General features: G+C 39.0%; 1 protein-coding gene across 1 annotated transcript in view; it reads right to left on the bottom strand.

Moving 5' to 3' along the window:
- Positions 1 to 10,892, bottom strand: part of SAMD3 (sterile alpha motif domain containing 3) — a 40,375-nt gene that overhangs the window by 6,650 nt on the left and 22,833 nt on the right. Inside the window, 1 exon segment of the mRNA XM_010080007.1 lies at positions 9,390 to 9,557. Within this exon segment, the coding sequence (XP_010078309.1) occupies positions 9,390 to 9,557 (168 nt within the window).

Here is a 10,892-nt window from a genome sequence, read left to right as displayed (position 1 = left end):
AGGAATGCAAAACAAATTCAGTGTGCTGTAACCACAACTGACTGGGTTGCTTAGAACCAAACACTGAGGAGAACAAGTTGTGACCTTTACTCCAGCTTATCTCCATCCCCCTTGTCAAAGCAAACACTGCTCGAGTTGGTGGATTTTCTGTGTAGTCAGCTCTGTCCTTGGGATCTAGTTTAGCTAATGACATTATTAATTAGCTAAATGAGACCATTTGATATTTTTGTAAGCATCAATGGCAAGGTAAAAGTAGAAATACAGCAGTAGTATATTGCTGTCATACTTATCTACAAGGAAAATAAATGTGATGGAAGGCCAAACTTCATTGTGTAACACAAGCAGAATGTTCAGCCTGCTTAGAGCAATCACAATCTGTAATCTTTCCAGTTTTTTAAGCTGAAATTCTAGACTGAAGAAAGGGAGTTCTAAACTTTAAGCTCTTTAATATAGCTTGTTCAAACTAATAGTCTATGCAATAGATATACATACCCAGCCATAAAACACATCTTAAAACTTCAGTCAAGTAAAAGAGCTCCAGAAATGTACCAAATCTGTGGTAGCACTGTTTGGATACCTATTAATGACAGTTTTCTACTGGCCTTAGTAGCCATTGCTGTTTACTTCTTGTTTATTAAAGTGCAGTGGAAACATAACAAAGTTGATGTACTGTGAGGATGGGTGAAATACTAGGGCCTGAGCAGTGAGGCCCTGAACCAAAGTTGACCTCTAGGTGAACCCCACAACCTAACAATATACCTAATATGTATAATATTGGTCACATATGCAATGTATAACCTTATGAATATATGCCAATTTATAAAAGCTTTTGTTGTAACCCTTATAGAGAATTGCTGTAACGCTTGCTGTAAGATGACAGTTGTGTAACAGTAGCCCCACTTGCCAAAGAGAGATAAACCCATCTCAAACCCTCAAACAGACCTCTACGTGACAGAAGGTAGCAGGGCAGTGACGGGCGTTGTTTAAAGACGCATAATCAAAGATAACCAGACACCTTTACTTCTTCTTAACCTTTTCTCGGGCTCTGGCCAAGCGCGGAAAAAAGTTAACAAGGAGAAAAAAACCACACCAGATGTTTTTCACAGCTTAAGATAGAAAGTTGTTTATTTAACTGTATAAAAGCGGGGACCGTTTGCAGGGAAATTTGGAAGCCTCATCTATACAGTGGACGCACTGTACAGAGATTTCCCAATTGCCGGGATGAGTTCTCCAAATCCTTCGCTGTAAACAGGCTCCCCAGTGTCTGCGGATCTGGATGACGGTAATACAGGGCAATTGGTGATGTATCTTTCTTAATCACTATCACTAACTCTATGTAGTAATGATTAGGTGCATGACCTTATTTTGTGCTTGCTATAGTAGTTTGCCTGTTGTCTTGCTGCTTTACCTTATCTTGCTTTATTTTTTCTGTACTATTTTCCTTATTACTTTGTCACTTTGGACGTAAGTAAAAATAAGTTTACTTTTTTTGGTGCCTGTGTCTTCTGTGCTATCCCCGTAGATTGGCAAAACAATGAGCAATGGTAAGTATGGTGTAAAAGATTTGGGGTTTTGTAAAACAATGCTGCAAGCAGTGAAAGAGCAAGTGAATACTGAGTTCCAGGGTTGGCATGGGCAACCACATTTGCTATGATTTTTGGGACTTCTTGTCTATTTACAGTGGCTTCAATACAGTGTCAGGCCTGTGCCTTTTATAGCTAATCACTTCATTTCCTTTTGTCTCTGGACAGTTTAATTCCTACTGGGGAATACAAACAAAATACTGTAGTATATAGTGCTATGTAAATATCGATTAGCTGATAATTGGGAGGATAGATTTACTACATCATTGCGTATTTCTAATTCCAGCTGATTTAATCAAGTGGTGCATGTTTATCAGTCAAGAACAGAATGGGACCTCCCTGCTACATTGTCGAATGGCAGTGACTGTTTAGCAGAACCAGTGTGCAAGTAGAGAATAGTGAATTTAGATGTTTGTGGAGGAGTTTTCAGTCAACCTAGCTGAAAATCTAAAGGGCAAAAGCATTCTGATTTATGTTGTTCTTTATTTCTAAGCATAGTTGCATTGAAATAAAATCTAGAGGTTTTTGATAGAGCAGGAAAGTTTGTCATCACTTGAATTTTACACAAAATATTACTGATCTCAGGATTCTAACATGAAAAAAAGGTTTTGCTTTTATTAAAAAATTACAGAATAACTCGCTTGCAGCAGAATGTGTTCTGTGTGTAACTTGCTTTATAACTCAGTTTCCATTATCTTCAGCCCTTGTTCATATTTTGTAAATTTGCCCTTTTTCTAGTAAGGTGTGGGGAATGAATATTAACTCAGTCACACCTAAATGCAGGATTCACTTAAAATGTTTTCATTTTTTCCTTTTAGTTTTTAGTCTGTGAACAAGTTGATTTTTAAGGTAAGTGGAAAGGTAATGGAGAGGTGGCTTTCTTTTGGGGGAAAGAAATTATCTCAGTGGGACAACATTTTGCAAAGTATTTAAAATTTTATTGAAGAATGAGTCCAAGTGTGATTTAAAAATCTTTTCTAGTTAACTTCAACATTGCTGGTATGAATAGGAAGAACATGTTTTTTGGAAAGCTGGTTATCAGCTTTTTGAACTGGTCTGTCAGCCTAACACATGCTAACAGGGAGGACTCTAGGTCCTCTCCACTTCAGCCATCAAAGTGGGAAAGCTAGTGACAGCACAGCAATATTCCAGTAAAATTTTGACAATAAGGTTAAAGCTCAGTTATTTCAGCACTGCAGAAAAGCAGTTCTATCTAGACTGAACCCAGGATCTCCTGTCTCATTGTCTGAAGAAAAAAAGCCAAAGCTAACAGTTCAGCATATATGCAGAACAGAACTAAAAAAAATAGCATCTTTTAATGAGAAATCCTTCATTCTTTAGGTCATCCTCTGGCCAGTTTTTCATTTGTGTCACCAGTAACATCGATTTCCCTTGCAGTGATAAGGAAAATGTTAATTTGTGATCTTTAATTATTTTTGTATATAGAATTTTGGCATATTTAGCAATGCATATACTTTATAATGTAGAAAAATTTCTTTCTTTTTAAATAATAAAAGTTTGATTTATTAAAGAGAAAATCTTTCTGGAACAAGTGAGAATTTAATGTGTTTGAAACACAAGCTGCCTTTTTATCACAAGCTCATGCGAAATACAGCAGAATAGAGAAAAAGGTCAAAAGGATGCAGAAAGGAAGTTAATGAGGTAAGCAGAGGATATCCCGCACTTGTATGTTAGTGTAAACTAGACCTTGCTTGAGGGATGGTCCTGCCATCCTGCCAAGGCACTTAGCCTTTCTGTTGAATTCACGTGCAAAGGGTGACAGCAACAGGGAGTCCATCCCTAAGTGCCTGTGCCCACAACCACCCTTAACTTCTTGGCATCTCAGATATCTGTGGCTAAAGCCACTAGATCTAGGGCCCACACAGGTTGTAGGGCTCTTTGACAATGCTCCAGATGCCTTTTGACAGTGACCCCCAGTTGATGTTCACAGTTCTGCCTGGAACCATATACAAATAGGTTGTCTTAAGATGCTCACATTAAAGCAAGAAAACATACATACATAAAACAATTAGACTCCAAATCCCTCATGTCTCCCATCTCCTGAAGCAAGAGGATAGTTAGTCATTTGGTCAGAGAAAGGTTTTTAAATAAAGATCCAATTCCTTAATGTCCTTTTGATGGATCTTGATTTTTCCCAAGATACGAGATTATATTACCATATTCTTGTAAAAAACCCCAGCTAGAGGGGCACTTTTATGAGTCAGTGACACAGCCAAGGAAATGAAGCTGCTACATCTCTTTGTAGGGAGGAAGGGAGAAATTCTTATGCATGATGTGTATCTCCAAGGTCTAAATTTTCAGTTACTGTTGAAAGCCAGCATCATAAATCCTAAAAGTCATTAATGTCAACACCAAAGTAACATGACTGCCTAATTGCAGAGTGATGAAAGCTCCTCTGGCGAGGACAGCAGGCACCTCTTGCTCTTTACAAGGATTTACACCAGTTTCTGAATGGCAAATGTAGCCTAGCTGTTGCTAACATCAAAAATCAAGATCTGTTTTTTGAAGAATGCCAACAGGACCTACTGACTCCTCAGTCTGAGAGAGTGAGTTCAGACAGGACCAGTGGAGTTAAAGGGATGGATATGGGGACACTGCACTGAATGCTGTTGGTCTGTTCACTGGTGATCATGGATTCAGGTCCCTCACCTGGGGTGCTTTGCCTTTTTCTTTGAGGAAATTCTTTTAAGGGAATTTCCTTGGATGGAGACTAATTTGCTTGCTGGAAGGGGTAGAAACCACACGATGGTAGTGAGAACTGTCCCCTGTACTGGCAGTGCCACATAGACACGTTCGGTGGTGCCAGCACTGTATGGGAGCTTGTTTTACACCACACTTTGGTACTGGGACTTGGTTGCTGACGAGTAGCAGTGTTGATACAGCTGTTGCGTTGCCTTTCATTATTGCTGCTCTTGTCAGCTCCCAGCAGCGACTAGTAATATTTCCTTTGAAAAAATATTTCAAATATTCCTTGCTAGATGCCAGTGCATAGTTCAAGTCATGTTAATGCTTAGAGCATTGATTCTGCTAACACTTCTTGATTGCTGGGTCTACCTTAATCAGAGTTAGCATCAGTGCTCAAGGTACTTATGCAAGAAAGCCTGACAGTAATAGTTTCAGTGTCTTCTCTGTGCCTAAACAAAAAAATAGTCACACTGGGAGTATGGTGGGACCCTTGTCTGGGATAATATTTTCCATTAATTAGGTTTTGTAACTTCTTCAGGATGGGAAACAGCTTTCACAAGTAGTTAAATGAGCATAATCTGAATCGTGTGTCTTGATTATTGAATAGTGAAAAGTGGGTCTTCATATTTTGTCTGGAATACATACAGGCACAAAGCATCATAAAAACACAGTGTACAGAACAGTTTTTATTGCCACTATTGTAAGACAGCCGTTTTTCTGTGGTGACTTTCAGGTTCACCATAATGATATTTAGTATGCTGAACACTAGGGCATTTTATATCAGGAGAAATGCTCAAATCAGGTTATGAACATTAGAAAATGAAGATTTGCTCAAAAAAACCCCACAAATACCCCAGACTGATCTGGAGCAAGCCTGAATCTGAAAGGCAGGCAGTAAGCAGGACACTGCTCAGGAACCCTCTTCTTGCCCCAGAGGATGGGAGAGAACTGAGAAGGCATCGCAACTGTGACACCTTTTATGTCCAAACACTGAGCACAAAGAGCTGAAACAGTGTGGGCAGACTGCTTTAATGCAAAATGAGCATGTAACCTACTGCAGGATCCACTCTGACTTGTACTCAAATGAGATGTTAAGCAGTCTCTGCTTTAATTACACACAATTACCCTTGGGAGCCAGACAGACTCTTTCAGAGCTAGACTTACATGCCAGTGCTAACTGCAAACTTTCAAAGCCACGTAAGTCAGTTTATTTCTGACCACAACTGCTTTCTGACTTGAGACATGCCAGACATGCAGCATAAGCAAAATGAGTGAAACCTGTTCTCCTCTACTAAGGGACAACCTGTTTCTCACACTTTATGCTAACTCACAGAATAATGGAGATACAGAATGACATAAATAAGAAGGTGAAGCATAAGATGTACATGAGGAATTTGCATTTAAAGCTTTTGTTTTGACTCTAAAAGCATTTTAAAATATTGGCTAAGCAACACCACACACTATATATGTGCATCAAAGTTTTAGTGGAAAAATCACAAGAGTACAGCCATTGAATGATCATTTGTATATGCACACTCGCATTCAGGCTGTGAAGACATTCAAGCACTTGATTTGGAGACTTTTAATCTTGTAGGAAAAGGGGCTGTCATCCCTGCTTCGTCTGTGTACAGCATTCACAGTATAGATGGTACCTAGTACTGTACCTGCCAATAGTGCCCTTCAGCCACAAGACTGAGCCAAGAGAATTTCTGCATCTCATGCACCAGTTGTTCATCCTTTGAGAGTTTTACAGACATGTGATTCATTTGGTTTCCTTTTTCCCTTACTGATGCCTTTTTTTTTTTCTCATCATTCCTCCCTTCTCCAGCCATCACCTCTGAAATCCTATTCTCTGCACACTCCTTAAAACCTTGTTTCAAGTTTCTAACTCCTGCAGTGGCATAATCTCAGTGACAAACATGACCTTAGTTATCACCTGAAAGAAAAGCATATCCCTAGGAAATACTTAACTTGCCTAATTTACCTAATTTGAGGTAAAAGAAACTCCAGCTCACAGGGTAGACATCACTGAATCCTGATTCCCTGTTTCATCAGAAAAGGTAATTTCCAGATCATGATGAGCATAAAGCCAAGAGGGTAAATTTCTGTGAAGCACACCAAAGCAGCAACTTAAGGAGGCTTTCCTGATCAAGTTCTGAATAAACCTCAGACATGGAGACTCATATTAAGGTCTATGTCAGGCACAGTCCAAGCTTCTTTCCAATGGTCACTCAACCTGATGAATATTTGTAGGGAGCATCATTTTAAGCAAAACCTGCTTCAGTGACAGACAACTCCAGCATGGGTGTATGTGCTTACTTACCATCATTTTACAGCCCTGGGCACTGGTCTTGCTCAGAACCTTTCCTGTGATGCTAGCCACTCTAAAATGAGTACACTTTTCAATCTTGCTTGAATATAATGTTCTGTAATGAGCAACATATCAGCAGATATTTTAAAGAAACTGGAGGAGAAAGCCAGATACTGCATCTGGAAGCAATGCTCTGCATGGGAGCCTGAGTAACACTCATGCTGTGCTGGGAGGAGGAACGACTGCTGGCAAGTAATGAGGCTTGGACAGACCAAGGGGCAGACATCATCTGTGGCTCTGAACACATCCCAAAACATCACAGGAAGCTTCTCCTGGCAAGCAACTGGTTTTTTTTCACGTGATGAAACAGAAAGAGTGGTTGAGGATTTTATTAGCAGTAATAGCTTTTTTACTCTTTTTACATAAAAACAAATGCCAGGTATATCAGTGAGGCATTTCTTATCAGCAAATAATCTTTTTATCAGTTTCATACCATTAACCATCCACGATTATACTGACACAAAGCACATTTGATGGAGTTACATCTTACAACTATTCAGAAACTAGAGCTCAATATAGAAGTCAGCTGTGTGGCTGGTAAGCAGGTCATCTCTTGGGAACAGATGTGCTCTTTCATCTGCAGTGCTTGCCAGTTGGCTTTGACCTATAATGCCCTAAATGTCCTACTCTGCCTATATAAGGGAGAGTGTGGTGACACAGAGGGGCCTGGAATCCTTGACTGATTATTCTCCAAAGGTCTCCTTAATCTGGAACTCATTTACCACCCTTTTACATTAAATAATTCTGATGTACTGGATTCTAGTTCACACAAGGCTGATCTGTTCTTCCTAACTTGGCAAAGGGAGGAAAGCAAGGGGATCTGGCTAATGATAATTTGAATATCATTTGGTTTAACCTGTGGTATTGGCTTCTAGACCAATTACTTATTTTTTTGACGTTAAGACTCTTTGTTTAGCACTTCAAATTTATCGCAAAGTAGTTAGTGCCAAGAATTTTCAGAAAGATGCCTTTATGTGTGTTCCTAAATACACAGAATGAAAAAACCCACGATGCACTTGTTTAAAAGAATATTAAGCAAACATCTTGTACAGCTGTGCATATTTGTAGTGACATAATTTAGGATCTCAGAGCCAGGCATACCTGCTTTCAATGTAGAAACACATTTAAAACTACAAAAGTTATGAGTCCTGCAATTTTGTCGGATTTAATTCTTAAGCTTTAATAGGTCTCATAGGTGTTAATTCTTGGATTAATGTTTATATTTTATTTATAAATATGTTCAAGATACAGGAAAAATGAGAGAGAGAAATAAAGGAAAAGTTGTTCAGGGATACTCAGCATCCTCTCACCTTACAGTTTAATGCTTATTCATTTATGACATTAAGGCTATCAGAAAATGCCTAGGACTTTTGAAGAGATACTTTCTTCTTCAATTTCTTTGAAGAGTACTTTCTTCTTCAATTTCTAAAGCAAACAAGGAATGACCAGTGATGGCCTTAGGCAATGCAGTTAAAAAGAGTGGTGATTCCTAGTTCACAGACACACAGCCCAGTGCAGTTACACCTTCTCTATATAATAAAGTTGAGCATGTAGTCCTTCCAGGATCACTGCAAAGCCCTTCTCAAGAGCTAATGTGACAAAAAAGACACACATTTGCCCTTTCCAGGCATTAGCGGATAAAGGATGGCTAACTCATAATGCATATGCAAAACTAGGAGCCTATAATTTCTCCTTTACTGCATGCAAGACTGCTTATAGTTTTGCACCCAAATTAAACATTTCTTACTTCACACTTTCTGCAAACCTTTCAACTAAAGCAGGCAAAAAGGGGGAAGTGTTTATTCCTGTGCACATTAATCAAAAGAGGATGAACAGAAATTACTGATGTTTCTAAAATTAAAAAAAAAAAAAACAAAACCCACACTTTTTGGGGAGAAAACTAGAGCTACCTTCAAACACAAGGGTGATGTATGTAGAAATAAATCTAGTAAACCACTCTTGCTCCCGTAAAGACATGTCTGGTAAACAGCAGGATGGACATATGTAAACTAAAGTAAAATATCTGATTTAATATCTTCTTTATCACACTTTTACATTTATTTTATTTTTAACACATTTTAATTGCAGCACTGAAGGAAGTGTGAGGAGTGTTGGCAAAGCATAACTGGAACCTCAATGTTTTTATGAAAATGTATACATTAATTAGCATGGTTCAAACACTGAACACTGATGGCTCTCTGAGTTCTCTAACTAAAGGGAAATACAGCAACTGTATGCATACATTCATAAGCATCCCTATGTATATCACACATCAACACAAACAGCTTTTATATGACAAAGTGCAATGTGACAGTGGGATATGGCCATTTGCTACCAGCTCAAATATCACTTTGCATTCTTATTTGTACAGAGGTTTCAGCTCTTAGTCGTATGCCTCTATTGTTTTTCACTCTAACTGGAGGTGTATAACCTAAAGCAGAATGGGAATATTTAATTTAAAAACAGCAGACAGAACTTTATGTCCAACTGGCAACAACTCTAAATGGCAACAAACGTGCAAGGCATCCAGTATTAGGTTTAGCTCCACTGTTTCTACTTAGTTCTCCAGTAATGGAAAAAAGCCAAGGGTCTGTCTATAGGATAAACTCTATACAAAATGAGTTTTAACAGGATGAGATCACTTTGTGTTCCCCTTTACTGGCTAGTGGCCTTACTGTCAGCAGAGGAGCTGAAAGACACGGAACTCAGTTAAGCACCAAAAATGTTACCTCTGCCTGCACCTGGATGTTATCAGGTTTGTTTTCAGAAAATGAAGATTTCCTGCTCTGTCCTCGCCTGTGGCCAAACTTGCATTTGTTCCTCAGTACTTGCTCATCATCTTCAATGGGTCTCCGCACATATTTGAAACGATCTTTAAGAGCCCGTTTCCATAGGAACTGCATGGGGAAAAAAATGTCATTATCAGTATCTTACAAGATACATTCCAAAAGCAGGTAACTTTGTTTTATCTGACTCTATTTTATTAAAAAGTATTTGCCACTAAGCTTATGCCATAGAGTGGCATAAGCATACTGGTGGCTTCAGGACTGAAGGAAGCACAAGCACCTGTGCTATATGATTCTATGGCAACTAAACAGCAGGGCTGCTGACACTGGCATGATTCATTAAGGATGACAATAATTGAACCTGACGGTTAGATTTATCCAGTATAACTGGAGTTGTCAGTGAAGCCACAGTTTGCTTTCCTTTTCTCAGCCCTTACTTTGGGACACTCCATTCATGACATCAGGTCATGAAACTACATGGTGAATCAGGTCATCTTACTGATGCCACAGAAAACTAATGGCTTTTTTTTTTTTTTTTGAGTGGATTATTTTTCCCCTGCCTTTGACAGCATCTGACTGCTTGTGCCGTTGTATGATCATTCTATCTAAGAAAAAGGAGTGGGAAAGACAGGGTGGGATCCTCCCTTTTGCAGGGAGTCTACAGGTACACTGGGTCAGGTGTATTATTAAATTCAACTCAAAACTGATGAATTACGAGGATCATTTAAGTAGGTCCTGGCATTTGTGAGACTCTTCAAGGAATGTAAATTGCAACTTAAAGGCAATTCTGCACTGCAAGTGGATGCAGTCCCTGTTTAATGGAGCCACTCATCACTCCTTGACAGCCAAACTTCTTTGTGCATTCTTACGGAGAAATGGCCATTCACCTGCAGTCCCTGGCTGGGCATCCTGTGGTGGGATCCAGTCATAATAACTACCAACACCCAGGGAAGAAATTACTAAGCCAAGGCTGCTAAACATGTTTGCAAGCAAACCCTGCAGTTGTGAATATTGAAAATGTTTTGTCAGATCCTCAGAAGCAACATCTTATTCTAGTTATTGAGGGGTTTTCAACAGTCAGAGGAACAAAAATTAGTCAGAAAAGTGACTGTAAGTGATAAGACGTGACAAAAAAGATTCAAATAGCTGCTACCTCATTTTCTAAAATTGACTTCAATACTATATTCACTCAGTACTACACTTAAGCCTATACTCACAGACATACTAAAACACAATATATAAAACAGAATAATGATTACTCCAAACTTCTTACCAAAAGGGTGTCCTTTATTAGTCAAGGTTGTATGACTTTAAGGGGTAACTTTAGTGTGAACCAGAATTCAGTTTAAGTAGACTAAGCAGTACAGGCCTTGCAGCAAGTCTGACATTCCTGCCTTTCTCACCCATGGAATACAGATGGCAGGGTCTCTGAAGAGACAGTGGTGA

Source organism: Pterocles gutturalis, unplaced genomic scaffold, assembly GCF_000699245.1.
Source record: "Pterocles gutturalis isolate BGI_N339 unplaced genomic scaffold, ASM69924v1 scaffold44544, whole genome shotgun sequence".
Taxonomy (NCBI): Eukaryota; Metazoa; Chordata; class Aves; order Pterocliformes; family Pteroclidae; genus Pterocles; species Pterocles gutturalis.
Note: the sequence above shows the minus strand (reverse complement) of the source record. Positions and strands in the feature narration are given on the sequence as shown.